Source organism: Dama dama, chromosome 8 (assembly GCF_033118175.1).
Source record: "Dama dama isolate Ldn47 chromosome 8, ASM3311817v1, whole genome shotgun sequence".
NCBI classification, from domain to species: domain Eukaryota; kingdom Metazoa; phylum Chordata; class Mammalia; order Artiodactyla; family Cervidae; genus Dama; species Dama dama.
Window position 1 is genome coordinate 28,655,442 of NC_083688.1, and position 18,694 is coordinate 28,674,135.

Sequence of the window (18,694 nt, forward strand, 5' to 3'; positions counted from 1 at the left end):
GGGGTCTCTAAGTCTCCCCTGTCTTTGGTATTGTGTGATGGTGTGGTTTTCCATGTGCGCCTACACGTGATGTGTTTCAACGTGATTTGCAAACTGGAGGTGCTTCTTTGTATCACCCAAGAGAGGCTGGTGTCTGTCCTAATGTCATGAACAAGGGGATCCCATCTTGCAGAATCTGGGGCGGGATGGTGGTGGAGGAAGACATCATAAACACTGGGGACAGAGGAAAAAGACAGATGGTGTTAGTGTAAGTAGAGGAACATATATCTCTGGAAGCAAGAGGGCCAGCTTAGACTGAGCGGGCAGATCTAGGCAGAAAGCTACTGGGCCCTGACTCAAACCTGGAAACATCAGATGGAAGAAAGAAATCAGCAGGCCTTGGATTTGCCCTGTGCTAGTGATGGCTTGGTGGGTTGATTATTTACGCCAAGAGAGTCTTTACTTGTGTGTGAGAGTGTGAGTAAGATTCAGGGCTAAGTATTAACAGTTCACGTAAGTCCAGCTCAGTCTCCATGTCATTGCTTCTGGGCTTATTTTATCCTCTTGTTTTCCTTGGAGAACCATGTTTCCTCCAGCCCTGGTTCCAGGACGAAAGAGCAGAGTTCCTGGAACCAGGGTGGCCTCCTCCCACCAACAGTCATCGCAGGGAGCTGCCCACTTAGTCCACCTTGTCCAGTTAGGACACCACTGGTTCCTCCAGTAACTCGGGGCTTTGGTAAAAACACATTCCCTTGCCTTTCCCTCTTGCTGAATCAGAAGCTGTTCTGAAGGCTCAGCCAGAACAGCTAAGTCGTGCTTGATCCTGAGTTCAGCCCAGTACCTGGCAGAATGAGCTTGGAACGGAGGGGTTATTGTTGGTGAATTAATCCTGCTTGCTGACTGCGATAGGAAAAGCACGTTCCTGAGTTAGGAGTGGTGGTTACCTGTCCCTTGAGCACTTCAGCTCAGAGGTTTGTTTCTGCCTTGCTGGAGAGGCCTTGTGCCATAGCCAAGGCCACTCTCTCCTCCGTTTAATGGTCAGAGTTGTTAATGTGAAAGGGATCAGAACCTGGTGAAAGTGTGGTTTAGTTCCCCTTGCTTCCTTACTGGCTTAGCAGGCTGCTCGGAGCCAGAGCCCCTCCCACCCAAGACCTTTCAGAGTCAAGCCCTGTGAACAGGGGCTGTGGCAGTGTGAGGCTCAGTCTGTTTTGATTGTTGCTTTACCCAAAGCTCTGGAACAGTAGGCTCTTAATACCGTTGAAGAAATGAGTTCAATTGTTTGTTTTGTCTGGGTGACATAGTCATTTTCCCGTTCTGCATGAGTGTGGCGTTTTGTCAAACCTGAATGATGGGTGTGTATGTGTGTGTTTTGGGTGGGAAAGAGGAGAGAGTGAAGGGGAACTCAAAGTGGGAGTCGATGGCTGACCTCAGGAGAGCCCTCTGATTTTCGGCTACCCAATCCAGCTGATTTGGTAGACTTTCTAGGCAGTTCTAAGTCCCACCCTTGACACTGTTGACTACTGTTTCACCCAAGGAGACAAGACGCACAAGAAGATCCCAGGACACGTTTCCTTCTGTAATATGTGTTCAGCAGCTGGAGGCTTGGGCTGGGGAAGAAGAAGGAGGAAGTACCAGCCTCCATCTTGATTTTAGACCTTCTCTCCATGTACCCCATAAACAGCAAAAGGATTTATTTATTATAAAGACCCTCATTGAGGACCTCTGCTTACCCTTGCCCCACCTCTCTGTAGCACTTGGGATGCTTTTTGTTGCAAGTAATGAAATACCCAACTAAAAGTAATTTACACAAAATAGACATTTAATTATCTCACTTGAGAAGTTATAGGTAGGTGGTTCCAGTGTATCAAGTTTGCCTTTTTAGAACTAGATTTTTTTGTTTGTTTGTTTTTGATTGTGGCAAAATATACTAACATAAAATTTACCATTTTACCCTTTTTAAAATGTACAACTTAGTGGCATTAAGTACATCCATGTTGTTGTTCAATTATCACCATTGTCCATCTCCAGAACCTTTACATCATCCCAAACTGAATCCTGGACCCATTAAGGAATAATTCCCCACATTTCCCTTTTCCCTAGCCTCTGGTGTCTATGAAAGTCACTATTTTAGGTACTTCATATAACGGGAAACATAATATTTGTGTCTGGCTTTGACACACAAAAGTTTTAAACTTCGATGCAGTCCAATTAAACTATTTTTTCTTTGGTTAATTGTGCTTTTGGCATCATATCCAAGAAATCATTGCCAAATTCAACAACATGAAGCTTTCCCTGTATGGTTTCTTCTAAGAGTTTTATAGTTGTGGCTCTCATTTGAGGTCTTCGATCCATTTTGAGTTAATTTTTGTGCATGATGTAAGGTAAAGGTCCATTTCCATTCTGTGCACGTGGATATCTAATTTTCCCAGCATAGTTTGTTGAAGGACTATCCTTTTCCCATTGAATAGTCTTGGCATCCTTGTTAAAAACCATTTGACTATTTATGGTGGGTTTACTTTGGGCTCTTTATTATCAGGTTCTTTTTATTGTTTGACTCCATCAGCCTAAGTGTGTTGGGTATACTTTTTGCCTCATTGTTACAAAGTGGCTGCCTCAACAGAACATATCCTACAACCATGTTCAAAGTCAAGAAACAAGCATATGTCACTCTCTCTCTCTCTCAAATCAGGAATATTTTCCAGGTATCTCCTGGTCCCAGCAGACTTCCTCTTAGAAAATGACGCACTGAAACCAGTTTGTACCAGATGGTGAAAGTTGATTATTACATTTTCTAGATTTTGTGAGCTCATTGCTAAATACCATCACCCTTGAAATTGGTTATGGTGGGAGTATTTACATACACCACGGCACATGGCAAATGCTACAAATTAAGATTTTTTCTCCCCAAGAGAGTGGTTTACCAGCACACTATTGCTTTTAAGTTTTACAAATCAGAACAAGATGATATGGCCACTCCTGTCTTAAGGGAATCTTGGAAAGAGAGTGTCTGTCATTTTCAGCCTCTCTCAAGGGAAGGAGACTTTGCTGGCCGACAAGGAAAGGGAGAGCTAGGCAAGTTACCAACGATGTTTTACATTAATGGTTCCCAATAGTGGGAACCTTTTGTAATCACTGAAAAGAATATCTTCAAAGGATGTCTGCCAGAAGATAGAGCACTGTGGGCTCAGTGGTAGGATGCACCAAGCTCTATCAGTTGACATGGCAATTACAGCAAGAGGTGGGGCCCAGGACAGGCTGTCTAATCCATGTGATGGGGGCCTAAGAGGGACGTGGTCTCAGCAACTTCCTGCAGCCACAGTGGGGAGCTGCCCTGACACGGGACTGTGCCTGGCCAGAGGACATGGGGCTTGGGATGATGCTGAGGGGAAGCGAGGAGCCTGCTGAGGGGTCTCAGAGGGTAGTAGACGTGTTCCCTGAAGAAGAGCCAACAAAGGAAGGCCTGCCGTCCTTGGCCAAGAACTCCTTGCTGATCAGGCCATGGATGGCCATGATCTTGAGGAGTCCGTGGCGAAACTTCTGGCCAATGAAGACGTAGATGAGAGGGTTGAGGCAGCTGTGCAGGAAGCCCAGGATCTCGGTGGCGTCCAGGGCCCGGCCAATGTCATTGCGGCGCTGACAGGTCTCGGGGATCACCTGGAGCCTCATGAGGGTGTCCATGACCAGGACCAGGTTGTAGGGCAGCCAGCAGAGCAGGAAGACGAGCACGACCGCAAAGATGACCCGCATGGCCCGGTGCTTCTGCCCCATTTGGGCTGAAAACAGCGTGCGTAGGGTGAGTCCATAGCAGAACAGCATGACCAGCAGGGGCAGGAGGAAGCCAAAGGTCTGGGGCAGGACCCTCATCACCATTCGCCATTTCGTTGTATTGGCACCCAGGTCCTCGTAGCAGACTGCACTGGAATAGGGTGGGTGGATGGTCCTGCGGAAGATGAAGATGGGCAGGGCCAGGATCACAGATAGGGCCCAGATGCCTAAACATATGAACTTGACCCAGTGGCGCTTCTGGGTCAGCGTGCGTGTGGCATGAACAATGGCCAGGTAGCGGTCCATGCTGATGCAGGCCAGCAGTAGAATACCACTGTAGAAGTTGACTTCCTTCAGGAGTGAGACCACCTTGCACAGGGGTGTGCCGAAGATCCAGCCCTTTGCCTTGGAGGCGGCCCAGATAGGCAAGGTCATGGCGAAGAGCAGGTCAGCCATGGCCAGGTTCAGCAGGTAGACATCAGTGACAGAGCGACCGACCCGGCTGTATAAGATGACCAGCATCACCAGGGAGTTTCCCAGGAGGCTTAGCAGGAAGACCAGGGCATAGATGACGACCACAGCATGCTTATTGATATCCAGAGATTCTGGTCGACATGGGGAAGAGTCTGGTAGAATAGAGGGCAGGTCAGTATTGTAACTGTAATTGCCAAAATCTTCATCGCTGTAATTATCCCAGCTAAATGCTTCCATATTTGAAGTATATTTTGTTTCAGCCTAAAGAAGAGAGATCAGGGTTACTGCACAGTAAAATCTCCCCAGATTGAAGCCCAGCAGCTTGTACATTTCAGATGGAATTCTTTGTGTTAGCTTGTATATTACACGGAAGTAACTTTCACTTAGAGGAGTCACTAAAGTTCTAAGGTTTTGGAGACACATTTAGAAAGAATGATTTCACAAAAAGCATGTAGTTTCTTTCAGCGTCAGAGAGGTTCTCATCACTTTCCATGACATTGCCCAAACCAATGTTGAAACTTCCCCTTGTAATCCCTACAGAACATGCTGTCTTGGATCCTTGGTGGTGAGCACTTGACTGTTGAAGCTGATTTTATTTTATTTTTTTCCATTTATTTTTATTAGTTGGAGGCTAATTACTTTACAATATTGTAGTGGTTTTTGCCATACATTGACATGAATCAGCCATGGATTTCCATGTGTTCCCCATCCCGATCCCCCCTCCCACCTCCCTCTCCATCCCATCCCTCTGGGTCTTCCAAGTGCACCAGCCCTGAGCACTTGTCTCATGCATCCAACCTGGGCTGGTGATCTGTTTCACCCTTGATAGTATACTTGTTTCAATGCTATTCTCTCAGAACATCCCACCCTCGCCTTCTCCCACAGAGTCTAAAAGTCTGTTCTGTACATCTGTGTCTTTTTTTCTGTTTTGCATATAGGGTTATCGTTACCATCTTTTTAAATTCCATATATATGTGTTAGTATACTGTATTGGTCTTTATCTTTCTGGCTTACTTCACTCTGTATAATGGGCTCCAGTTTCATCCATCTCATTAGAACTGATTCAAATGAGTTCATTCAAATTCATTCAAATTCTTTTTAATGGCTGAGTAATATTCCATAGTGTATATGTACCACAGCTTGAAGCTGATTTTAATGTCAGAAACAGGAGGTACTACTCATTTTTCAATCTGGGGAATTAAGCAGGCAATCTAAATGGGTTAGATCCCTAGAAAAAGATCAAAACTTGACTATAAAGCTAAGAGATGTATACTTTTGTCCAACTTTCTGAAAGTTACTTTGGAAGAACTGCTCTGGTTGTTGGTGTGAATGTAAATTGGTATAGCCACTATGGAGAACAGTATGCAGGTTCCTTAAAAAGCTAAAAATGGAGCTACCGTATGACCCTGAAATCCCACTTCTGGGCATGTATCTGGAGAAAAACATGATCCGAAAGGATACACGCACCCCAGTGTTCATTGTGGGACAGTTTATAATTGCTAAGACATGGAAGCAACTTAAATGTCCACCCACAGAGGAATGGATAAAGAAGTTGTGGTACATATATACAATGGAATATTACCTAAAGCCATTAAAAAGAATGAAATAATGCCATTTGCAAGAACATGAATGGACCTAGAGAGTGTCATACTGAGTAAAACAAGTCAGACAGAGAAGGAAAAATATCATATGATATCCCTTATATGTGGAAACAAAAATAAATGATGTAAATGAACTTACTTACAAAAGAGTAAGAGACTCACAGACTTAGAAAATGAACTTATGGTTGCCAGGGTGGCGGGGAAGGGATAGTTAGGGACTTTCAGAAGGTCATATACACACACTGCTATATTTAAAATGGATAACCAACAAGGACCTACTGTATCACACATGGAACTCTGCTCAATGTGGCAGCCTGGATGGGAGGGGAGTTTGGGGGAGAATGAATGCACATGTATGTATGGCTGAGTTTCTTCTCTGTTCACTGAAACTATCACGGCATTGTTAATCAGCTATTACCCCAATACAAAGTAAAAAGTTTAAAGTTTGGAAAAAAATAAAATGAAATGTTTTGGAAAAACAATCTGAGTGGTAGCAGTATAGGCTTTCAGCATGCTCAAGCTAAAAGGAAATTGTACCACCCAGAGTTTTTCTTTTGATGTGGGAGGCTTCCTCTGGGAACACTTGCGTAGTTTGAAAAAATATATTAAAAATCATAAGCCGGTGAATGATTGATTTTCCCACATGGGTGGAAATGTAATGGATTGTCTTAGGAGCTCTGAGCAGGCATATTCTGCCATGCAGGGGTGAGCAGAGAAAGGTAGTATGTTCCCAGCATAAGGAGGAGGGCCAGCAGGAAGCAGAGAAGGCAGGTGGAGACACATGATCCTTGTTTGGGTGGCTTTCCAGTCCTGATGGAGATCCTTCCTGTGTTGCTCCGGATGCCTTCTTCCAAACCTGCCTCTCCAGCAACCCCCAACCCCACCGCAGACTATCCCTAGCTAACTTCTGTGGGCTCTGCCCTTGTTATGGGGGTAGCAGAGAACCTGCTGCTGGGGGAAGCTGCAGCCACTCTAGAATATTATCCCAGTTTTCCAAAAGGAAATAAACTAAAGTGACCAGCTACTGAATTAGCTTCCTTTTGAACCACAAACTGTATCACTATCATGTCCTTTCTTTGTAACAAGATATGGCCATCCTGTGTCTCTATGCCAGTCTGTAACCCACCTCAACATGGTACCCAGTGTTAAAGAGACGAACATAAAATAAGAAGGCTCAGGAACTACCTTATACTCACTAGCATGATCATAATAATAAAGTAAGGACTATAATGATGGTGATGGGATGTGGAGAAGTTGGACCCTTTATATACTGCTGGTGGAAATATAAAATGGTATAGTTGCTTTGGAAAACAGCTGTTAAGAAAGCTAAACACTGAGTTACCATATGATCCAGCAATTCCACTCCTATTATGCTCAAGAGAATTGAAAGCATATATTCCCCACAAAAACTTGTATGTGAATCTTCTCAGCAGCATGCAGCCAAAAAGTGGAAATAATTCAAATGTCGATCAACTGATAAATGGATATGCAAATGGTGGTATACACGTACAAGGAATATTAATCAATCATAAAAAGTAATGAAGAACTGATACAGGCTACAACATGGGTGAACCTTGAAAACGTTATTCTAAGTGAAAATAGCCAGAGACAAAAGACTTCATGAATTTATTCTCATGACTGCATGGCCGCTGCCTAGCATCATGAGAGAGTATCTTATTGTACATTGCATGCTTGGGAAAAGATCAAAATTCAAAATTCAAAGAACAGTTTCTAGCTAAGGTGTATCACTTTTGCAGCATTGCAAAGATGAAAAATTATTAGTTGAACCATTGTAAGCTGGGGACTGTCTGTATACAAAACCCCGCTGAATTGTATACTGTAAATGGGTGAATTTTATCATGTGTGGATTATATCTCAAATACAACAGATGAATCAAAGGTGCGTAGAAAAGAATTGTGTATGTGTGTGTAACAGAGTAACTTTGCTAAACAGCAGAGATAGGCACAACATTATAAATCAATTATGCTTCAATAAAAAAGAAAAAAGGTGTATTGGGCTTCCCTGGTGGCTCAGTGATAAAGGATCTGCCTGCCAATGCAGGAGATGTGGGTTCAATCCCTGGGTTGGGAAGATCCCCTGGAGAAGGAAATGGCAACCCACTCCAGTATTCTTGCCTGGGAAATCCCATGGACAGAGGAGTCTGGCGGGCTACAGTCCATGGGGGTCTCAAGAGTTGGACACGACTTAGCTAATAAACAACAACACCATAGGTGTAAAAGAAATAGAAATATTAAATCAGTAATATCATCCTCCTCCTCATCAACATGAAAGTCCTAGGAAGCTTTCCTCTTTAGCAGAAGAAACTGTTACTGTCAAGCATACATAGCAACGAAAAAGGAAGAATGAGGTTAGGAGAAAGTAGAAAAACAATGCCTCTTTCCTCTAGAGTGAAAGAATTCTTAACTTTCACTTTCCTGAGATGGTATCCCTCCGCTAAGTGATTGGGGCCAGATAAATTGCCTTCTCAGAACACAGAGATCACAAATAGAACCGATTAAGTCAGTTCATGAACCTAAAAGATGTGATGATAAAGATGGGGCCCTGCCTGGCCAGGAGACAGGGACAGTAGTGAGAGAGGTGACTAGTATAGCTGGCTCAGCCAGTGTTGCTTGCAAAACCTGCGAGAAACCACTGACTCTGCCATCCCAAGGTCAAGACCAAGTTTTCTCAGAAGCCCGGAGTAATGAAATCACAAAGTGGGTCACTTCTGGGAGCTGATGATCAGAGATACTCTTCAGGGAACACATGACCTAAGAGAAGACCCACCTTTGAGAGTGGCGACGGATGCAGAGAGCTTGTGCCCTTAGAGGGGAGAACCCAACATTTACAAGCAACAGTTGAGAGAAGGCAGAGGTGGGGCAGCCACAGAAACTGCCTCTCTCAGAAGCAGTATCAACAGCCAAGCATGTGTCACAGTCAAGTCCTCATTCCGGATAATCCAGTGTTCAACTGTGCAGGAGATGGGCTGGAGGTGTATGGGCGAGCTCCCATTCCTAGACACGAAGGCTCAGCCTCAGGGACCAGGGGGTGACCACGCAAGTCAGGACAGAAGGTAGAGAATTCAGAAATGGGAACCAGGCCAGGGCAATGACCTCCAGCCACGGGAGGCTGGGGGAGGGGAATGTTTTGTTGTTGTTTGTTTGTTTATTAGTTTATTGGTCTCTGGTGAGGCTGTTTGACAGTTGAAGGGAGAAGCATATTTGAGATCCGATTTGTGCCTTGCAGGTACATGGTCTTGCTCGGCAGTTACAGACAGACAGGCATAGCAAGGCTCAGAAACCAGCTTTTGGTCACAGAGCCTCTCAGTGCTGCGGCCAGAATTGCAACTAGGTGTAAATGACTTCACATGCTATTTTCAGTCCACAGATCTGCTTCTTTAAAAAAAAAAAAAAAAAAATCACAACTCAATGTATCAAATACAGTGGTGGACTTCTCTGGGGGTCCAGTGGTTAAGAACCCACCAGCCAATGCAGGGAACGCAGGTTCGATCCCTAGTCCAGGAAGATCCCACATGCCCTACAGCAACTAACTAAGCCTGTGCGTCACAACTATTGAAGCCTGTGAGCCTACAGCCCGTGCTCTGCACCAAGAGTAGCCACCGCAATGGAAAGCTCCTGCAACTAGAGAACAGCCCCCACTCGCTACAACCCAGTGCAGCCAACAATGAAAATAAATAAATGAATTTGCAAAAAAACATAGTTGTAAAATGATTTCTTGAGATATCCTGAGTTTAACCTGGCTATAGTTCCCTCCGATTGTTTGATGTTTCGTGCATTGCTTTCTTTGCTATTCCTTAGACCCAGGATGAAAAAAACAACCTTCACAGGAAATAATAAACCAAATGTCCTTGAATTCACTGGCTTCCTGCTGGTAGCCACCCAATTATGTCCTTGGTAACCAAACAGGACAGTCCCTCACTGAGTGAAACCGCCAGCCCCCTAGTGACTCCATGGAAAGCATGATTCTAATTTATTTCACAAAAGTTTTATACTTAGAAGAGCCCAAATACTTAAGGCAATCTTTTTAACAGCAGCAACACAATAATAACGCAACAAAGTCCAAGTTGTTTGAATACAATTCCAGTATTCTTTCTCTCTAGAAATATAATCTACACATATTTGGGTTTAATATGGGGAAGGAGGGCCTCACTAGGATCTGGCTCAGACTCAATTCTAGCCAAGGCAGGGAGAGCTGGCTGGGAGCAGGAAGAGAAGAGGGTGGGCAGTGAGTTGCCCTAGGTGCTTGTTGGAGAGAGGGGTATGGAAGAGGAACAGAGGCTCTCCCTTTGAGGACACTGTGGTCTAAAGAGAGAACGGAGAGACTGAGAGGTGTGGGGATAGATGGAGGGGGAAAATGGAGCCTGGGTGTCAAGGGGGATAGAGAACAGAGAGGTGTCTGGAAGGTGGGAGGGGTGGGTGTTTCAAGACTTACCATGATTCTGGGCTTGTCACCTGTGGGACACCTCCAGGAAAGGCAGATGTGTCTGACTGAAGAAGGGCGGCGGTGCTGAGAACACAGTGAGGAAGTAAGTGGTGGATTATATTGCTCAATTCTGGGGTGGAGCCCCTGAGGGTGCGGGATGCTTCTGATAGTTTGAATAATTAATACCCAGGTCAGCTCTTTGACAACTAGTCGTCATTTTATGAACTGGAAGAGTTCATTTTGGGAAGGGGTTTCCTAGCCAATCTTTCCATTTCCCAGATGAAGAAACTGAGGCCCACCCAAAGGAAGTAGTTGGCCCGGCATGGCACAGATTTCTCGTCTTTGTCTTGAGCTCAGCAGCCCCGAGCTCTTTCAGCTGCTCTGCCTGTTTCTCCCTGCATTCTAGCTGCATTCTAGCATGGCTCTTCCCATGCTTCCCACCCAGCAGTTCTATGGCTCTTCAACATGTTTCCCATCTTAAAGGGAACAGCTCTTGAAGGCACCAGGAATGGAGCTTTAGCCTTTGGCACGTCTGGTGGTTTTCTTCCCTGGCCTCTCATCTCCACCCCACACACCCCCGGTGTTCTTAAATCCTCATAAATTCCTTCTCCACGCCACGCCCCTTTGAGAACTTCCACCCCCACATGGGTGCCCCATTCACCTCTTCTTGTCTTTCACCTCACTCCCCAGTCATCCTCTCTGACCATGCTCATCTCTTAGGGCATTGCTATTTTTTCTTGGTTTGTCCACTTGGAATTGGGTCAGTAGTAGCTACTAACTTTGGAACCGAGACCATCTCATTTGGAAAGAAAGACATTTGGTAAGGGTTAAAATCCCACCCAAGTTCAAATACATTTTTGAAAACAGATGACACCAAGCATATGTTTTGTAGCATTTGCTATTGATAACAATTGGAAGGATAAATTCAGGTGGAGCTGTGAACCTTAATTCACCGCACCCTCCCAAGTCCTCACCCTTATAGTGATTGATACCCCAGGCCCTCTGGTACTTGTTATCCTGGCCTCTTGCCCCAGGCATCCCAGGGCCCACAGGGTACTCAGAGCCTGTGGAAAACTCATTTTAACTGCCTACCCCTAGGAAAGAACCTTTGAGTATTTCAACCGTTCAGCAAACATTCTCTGTCACCTTTAATTTACTATGCTGGAGAACCCAGAGACTCCTAGTCAGGTGATGGTAAACCCAGACAGAGACCCAGGACCTGTGGAGAGAGGCCGTGAGTGCAGCAGTGAAGAACTCTGCTAGCCTAGCTGCTCTGGACAAGCAACTTTTCCTTTCAGATTTTCAGTTTGCTCATCTGTAAAATGAGACTCATTTTAGGCTCAGTGGTAGACTCTGACTCACCAGGTTGAGCTGAGGTTGAAAGGAGGCATTACCTATAAAACACTTAAGACACATATAAAGCACAGGGCTAGCATTTACTATTGGTATTATTATTACTGAAATAGTTGATCAGCTAAAAGCACGGGGTCTTTCCCACTACATTGCCAAGCAAGAGAAGGCAGAGGGTCTGCTTTCCGGGCTGACTTCCAGGTAGATCTTAATTTGTTTTAACCTGAAATAACAGTTGTCACTTTAGCTCTAATGATGAGTGCCTGTGAGGGCCTAGCATCCAAGAAAAGTGCTTTTCAGAATCTGTATAATTTAATCTTCACAACAGCTGCGTGAGATGTGCATTTTCTGAATGAGGAAACCGAGACTGTGAAGTTAGGCAACTTACCTAGAGTGACGCAGATGAACTGAGTTTTAAGCAGTTTTTAAGACTTTTTTTTTTTAACCTGACCTCAAATCTGGCATTCTGTCCACGCAATGAGGGAGTGGATCCCAGCCTTAGGTTTCTGAGCTCCTGTAAGTACTCTCTGTTCCAGACAACTGGATGTAGAAAGGAGAGTCCAGATCTGACATTTCCCAACCAGTCTACTTCTTTCTTTTTTTCTTTTTGCCATACCGTGAGATCGTGGAATTTTAGTTTCCTGACTAGGAATTGAACCCAGGCCCTCAGCAATGAGAGCATGGAGTGCTAACCACTGAGCTGCCAGGGAATTCCCAGAGAAGCAGCCTAATTCTCAATTTTCATTAGACTGATTTCATTTCCACTGAGCCCACCGCAGGCCTACAGATGGTGGGGTGAATTCAGAACTGTTTTCCAGACCTGGTTCTGCTGTTAATGATCAGGGTGAGCTTGGACAAGTCATTTCTCTCTGGGCCTCCATGTGGTCCCCTGGAAAACGAGGAGGTTAGTCACATATGGCTACTTAAAATTAAATTAATTAAAATAAGTAAAAAATTTAGTTTTTCATTTCAAGTGTTCAGTGGCCACATGTGACTCAGCTCAGTTCAGTCGCTCAGTTGTGTCCGACTCTCTGCAACCTCATGAACCGTAGCACGCCAGGCCTCCTTGTCCATCACCAACTCCTGGAGTCCACCCAAACCCATGTCCATTGAGTCGGTGATGCCATCCAACCGTCTCATCCTCTGTCATCCCCTTTTCCTCCTGCCCTCAATCTCTCCCAGCATCTGGGTCTTTTCAAATAAGTCAGCTCTTTGCATCAGGTGCCCAAAGTATTGGAATTTCGGCTTCAACATCAGTCCTCCCAATGAACACCAAGGACTGATCTCCTTTAGGATGGACTGGTTGGATCTCCTTGCAGTCCAAGGGACTCTCAAGAATCTTCTCCAACACCACAGTTCAAAAGCATCAATTCTCCGGTGCTCAGCTTTCTTTATAGTCCAACTCTCACATCCACACAAGACCACTGGAAAAACCATAGTCTTGACTAGACGGATCTTTGTTGACAAAGTGATGTCTCTGCTTTTGGCTACTATATTGGATTGTGCAGATGTCCTGTAGGACATTTCTATTACTGTAGGAGGTTCATTTGTACTGAGCTGCCTTAGTGAAGACTTAAATATTTTGTTTCTGCAATTCATCACTTCAGTTCCCAGGGGACTCACAGGAAGAGACGGAAGTTTCCAAGTTCTTTCTATCAGAACATGTCCCCAGCTGCCCGAAGGCCAAACTGCTCACCCACCTGATGTTGTTGCTACTGCTGCTATTATTGGAATAGCCACTGATGCCTCCATGGTGACCCAGGTCTTGGTAGCTGTCAGGGATGTTAGACAGGAGCAAGCAGCTTCTGTGTGGAAACTTCTGACCCAGGGCTGCCGAGGGGGAAGTTGAGGAGGCCTACCAGGGGAGGTGTCCCCAGAGAGGATCAACGAGGTCTGTCCTGGGACTCTGACTGCAGGTCAATGCTCTATCCAGCAATTCTGTAATAGCACTGGGACGTTTCATACCTTCCTGGCTAATGGTTTCTAGAGGAGTCTGAAGGTGGTGGTTTGCCTAGTCCATCTCTGTCTCATTTTCAAAATATGCCTTCTTCTTTACAAGGGAGATGCAAGCAACCCCAGCGCCCAGCTGACACATGTGCTGAATTTATGTGTACACTTTCTTCCTTCCTTTTAGGGGCAGGATGAGAAGTACCCTTTCTTCTCCTTCTTTTGAATTCCTGCACCTGCCCATGGGATCCACTGCCTCTCATAACCTTGAGGGTCTTGCCTCCTGTTCCCTCTGCCTCTCTTTCCTGGAACCTCCTCTTTCCCTGAACTTGCATATGTCTTTCTCTCCCTTTCTGACTTCTAGGACTCCTTCAGCTACTTCTCCCCCTGGGAGAAGTATTTGCCTCCATTTCAAAGGCATACTTCTTGAAAACACAGCAAGCAGCTGCTGTATCCACTTCACCAACTTCTTGTTCACTGCTCAACCTACTGCAACCAGCTTCCTTCCCACTGTGCTGCGGAAACAGCTTTTGCCAAGGTTCCCAATAACCTAGAGTTGCTAAACCCAGTAAACCCTTCTCTTAAATAAAGCTGTTTTAATATTATAAAAATAAAATGGGCGTATTGTAACAAATACAGGTGATGCAAGAGCATGTAAAGTGAGATTGGATTCCTTTCCATCCCTCTGTTCACCTGTATCTTGTGTAAAGGTGTATCACCTGTATCTTTCTGGACTTTTCCCCATGCATAGTTAAAATAGTGTTAAACTAGTTATATTGTTTTTCACTTTAACAAAATATCATGTTCCTATTTCACATCAGTCCATATAGATCCATCTTATTCTTTTCAGTGATGACATCATGGTCCATGGCAAGGATGTAACATGATTTATTTGGTAATTACCTTATAGACGAATGAAGCCCTCGTTACACAGTGGTAAAAAAAGAAATCTGCCTGCAATGCAGGAGACCTGGGTTCGATCCCTGGGTCAGGAAGATCTCCTGGAGAAGGAAATGGAAACCCACTCCAGGATTCTTTCCTGGAGAATTCCACGGACAGAGGAGCCTGTCAGGGGTTTCAGAGTCAGATATGACTGAGCTACTAACACTTATAGGTAAATATTTAGGTTCATTATTATGAGTATCTTTGGATGTAGGTCTTTGGGAATTTGTATGTTTCAGTAGCTTAAGTACAATTTTGCTGGGTCATAACTGTGCATGTTTAAATGTTCATAAATACTGCTCATCGTTCTTCAAAAGACTGTTCCAGTGTGCTCTCCTATTATCATGCACTCTCCTATTACCTAGTAACAGGTCCTATATAAGGACCTGTTACCCTATCCACTCATACTGTCTCATAATTGTCAATCATGGTAAAATATTTTCTCCCAACCTGCTGTATGCTTTTAAACTTTATTTATGGTGAAATGGATACTGTTCAAGTCTTATCTGATCTCTGCAACATTTCACCCCACCGACTCCATTCTTCTTTTATTTCTCTGAGAAACTCTTTTGGTCTCATTTGTTGCTTTGTTTCTTGATTCATTCCTCAAATATGGATGTTCCTTGGACTCCGCCTTGGTCCCTGTCTCTCCCTGCTCTCCCTAAACCAGCCCACCTGCCTTCTTGGCTTCAGCCCCTATCCAGTCTGGGTCAGTGTCTCCCACACCTATAGTTCTCAGCTTCTCTTCTAAGCTTCTCTCTAAGCTCAAATTCTTACATGCAACCACTTCCTGAAATCTACCCTGAGGTCCCACAGATGCTGCAAACTCAACATGTAGAAAACTGATCTCTGGAGAAGGAAATGGCAACCCACTCCAGTATTCTTGCCTGAGAAATCTCATGGACAGAGGAGCCTGGTGGGCTATGCAGTCCATGGCATCGCAGAGTTGGACACAACTTAGCAACTGAACAATACCACACAAGCAGGCACATTGTAATTTAGGGAAATAGTTTTTGATGGAAATATGGCATAAAATGGAGAGTGAAGTGACCTAGCAATATGGAATACAGGGTTTTGTAAGAAATTAACATTTGTGTATAGAATAATAGTTGCAAATATTCAAACAATAAAGTCCATGGCTAAAGGAAAAAAAAAACCAACTGGTCTCATGAATTCCCTGACATTGGTGCCCCCGCTCCTTAATGGGGGAATGGGCATGCCCCTCAGGCTCACCTTGCTCCTCCTCTCTACCAAGGCCATCTCTCTGACATCTTTCTGTATTATCTCCTCCTCAATGTCTTCATTGATGATGTTAGGCCCTACTTTATTCTCTCGACTAAGCTACTGGATTCATCGTGGGACGCCTCTGAATTTCAGAGCAAATTTGTCTGAGTTAGGATCCCAGCAATGTCAGTGGCTATAGACCTTGGGCAAGTTGTTGTGTCTTACTGGCCTCAGTTTCATCATCTGTGAAATGGGGATAATTAGAGCACTCACCACATAGGGTTTTCATGTGAATTAAATGAGTCTATATTTACAAAACATTTAGAATGGCACTTGGCACTGTTGGTTCCTGCTGCTGCTGCTACCAGCATGACCAAATCACTAGTTTCCTAAACGTTCTCTGCCTTAAGTCTTCCCCCCTCAATCCATCCTCCACTCTCTGTCAGAACCATTTGCCTTAAATGTGAGTTTGATCACCTTCTTTCCCTCTTTCAACCCTTCAGGGACCCCCGTTGCCCTCAGTCAGTGTCAAATTCCTGACCTGGGCACCTGGTGCCCCTGCCTCTGATGCTTCTCCTGCCTTATTTCTACCCATGCCCTCTGGAATACTTAACTCTGGCCACAGGGAACATCTTGCAGTTCCCCCACTACAGCTGCTCTGGTTCCTCTTGGGCTTTGGCACACAGTTCCTGTTCCCTCTTCCCCACCTTCCTGGGCTGGCCAGCCTTCTCTCCTTTCCAGTTCAGCCCTGATGTCACCTCCATGCTCTGCCACCCCTCTCTGCGCTTCTCTGCATCACCAGGCTTACCTCTACGATGGCATCAATTTCAGGGATTTATGATCATCAGTTTGACTGCTTCCTCCTCCACGCTGCGAGGTTCTTGAAAGAAGGATTTATATGTATATGAAATTTTGTCTCCCCAAAGCTATCCCACACAGTTTGGCACATCTAGGTGCTTGATATCGTTTTGTTGAGCACCGAATAAACTGACAGAGTGAGAAAACTGATGTATGTTGGTTCATTCGAGTGATATCTGATTTAAAGAAATAATTATGTCACCCAAATTTCCCAGGGCACCCCCAGCCTGTGAGCACAAACAAAGTCACATCAACAGTGATAACCCAGATTGCACTGGCTCAGACCCGTGTGTTCCTGCAGGGCTTATTCCCAGTAGACTGCTCCCCAGTAATATGGGGGAATCTGTTGGAGGCATCCCCTAGGTGTGCCTCTGGTGCTACTGGGCGAGACCTGTGCCCTGGGCTCTTTTCTGGTGGACTGGTGCCCTCACAGTGCCATGCTCTGGGATGGACTATGGTGACCCTTGTGGAATCTGGCTGGAGGGTCCCCGGGGTCTACCAAGCTTCCCAACATCTTTGTGGAGCTTCTGTGCTCTCTGTTGGACTTGGTGGGGACTCTTTGGGGGGCAGTGTTGAGCTAGAGGCTGGTCTTCAGCATTGCCCTTCCATCTCTCCCAAATAAGGGAAAGAAGTCAAGCTCCCCCATACCTGGCCCCTGATTTCCTCCTGAGTTCTCTTCCCAGAGCATCTTGCCTCCTCTTAGGACATAGGCTTCTGCTGGGTTCCCTCTCCCCCACCAGTTCATCAGGTAGGTCTGAGCTCCTCGCTAGATGTCCTACTAGAATATGATGTCTTCTGCTATAATAAGAACTGGCCCTAATAAAAGTATCTGAGCAAGTCTAGCCTCCAGGAAGGGACCACTGTCCTTTAGGGCAGGGGTGATCCTATTGCCCTGTTTGCTCCTATAGCCCCAGCTCTGCCCCTCACTCCCTCCATTCCCTGCCCTCCCCACCCCCCCGCGCCAACCTTGCTGCTGCCCCTGTTAAGGAGAAGTTCTCACCAGCTCTCCAAGGCAGGAACTGCTGTTGCAAAATTCTTCCTCCCTGAGATGGTAATGGGATGCAATCTGGGCGGCCCTGACCCCGAGAGGCGGTCCGCAGGCTCTGGTCAGAGCCACAGGGTTGCTCAACCACTGCAGAGGCTTTGGCAGCCTGCTTGAGGCAGAGGGGCCAGGAGTAGCATGCCTCTTTGAGATTGTCAAGTCTGTCCTATAGCCCAAGTAGGGCAGCTAATCACCTAGCCACAGAATGGGGTCCACACCTCTTCTGAAACAGCGTTCTCAGAAGTACCATAACTGGATGACCACTGTGTGTAGGCCTAGTCGCTCAGTCATGTCAGACTCTTTGCGACCTCATGGACTATAGCCCACCAGGCTCCTTTGTCCATTGGGTTCTCTAGGCAAGAAGGCTGGAGTATGTTGCCATTCCCTTTCCAGGGGATCTTCCTGACCCAGGGGTCGAAGCTGGGTCTCCTGCATTGCAGATGGGTTCTTTACTGTTTGAGGCACCAGGGAACTCCTACTGAGTAACCATAATTCGGGAAAGACTTCTTGAGCAGGCAGGGGATACGATCTCATACCATGAAGCTACAAGTGTCCTCATCAACTGTCTTTAGTTTTGAAGTCTACCTGCAGAAGCACTGCAGAGAGAGTCACCTAGACTCAGCCCCTTCTTCTGAAGTGCTCAGAACTTGGATCCACCAAGTCACCGCAGTGGTTGGAAGGAAAGGGCAGAGAGCCTCAAGCCTCCCCTCAAGCCCAGCAAACCAGATGCCCTGGGGAGTAACTGGTACTCCTGCACCCTGTCGGTGAGAAGGTATGACATATTAATATAATCTCTTTGGGAAGTAACTCTGCCATTTCTTAAAATTTAAACATATACCTACCATACCTTGTCATTTCATGCCGAGGTATTTACCCAAGAGGAATAAAGGTATATCTCTACACAACTATATGTACACATGTGATGAGAAGAAACTTACTTGTAATAACTTCAAATTGGAAACAACCCAAGTATCAGCAACAGCTGAATGTGTAAACCAATTCAGTATATCCATGCAGTGGAATTACTACTCAACAGTATTTTATGATAAAATAATTATGCCGAGTGAAA

At 45.4% G+C, this 18,694-nt stretch overlaps 1 protein-coding gene across 5 annotated transcripts; it reads right to left on the reverse strand.

The window, feature by feature from the left end:
* Nucleotides 1-1,780: 1,780 nt before the first annotated feature.
* On the reverse strand, nucleotides 1,781-17,931 carry CXCR2 (C-X-C motif chemokine receptor 2). 5 transcript variants are annotated; one of them, XM_061148776.1, is made up of 4 exons: nucleotides 17,584-17,931; nucleotides 16,534-16,605; nucleotides 10,272-10,346; nucleotides 1,781-4,479 (listed from the first exon to the last, which is right to left on the reverse strand). In XM_061148776.1, exons 3-4 carry the CDS (start codon nucleotides 10,272-10,274, stop codon nucleotides 3,391-3,393), a joined length of 1,092 nt encoding a protein of 363 aa, XP_061004759.1. In that variant the 5' UTR covers nucleotides 10,275-10,346; nucleotides 16,534-16,605; nucleotides 17,584-17,931; the 3' UTR covers nucleotides 1,781-3,390. The 5 variants fall into 5 exon arrangements, with proteins under 5 accessions (XP_061004759.1, XP_061004762.1, XP_061004758.1 ...); XM_061148779.1 differs by having other exon boundaries at nucleotides 1,781-4,370; nucleotides 17,550-17,597; XM_061148775.1 differs by having other exon boundaries at nucleotides 17,550-17,597.
* Nucleotides 17,932-18,694: the final 763 nt, after the last annotated feature.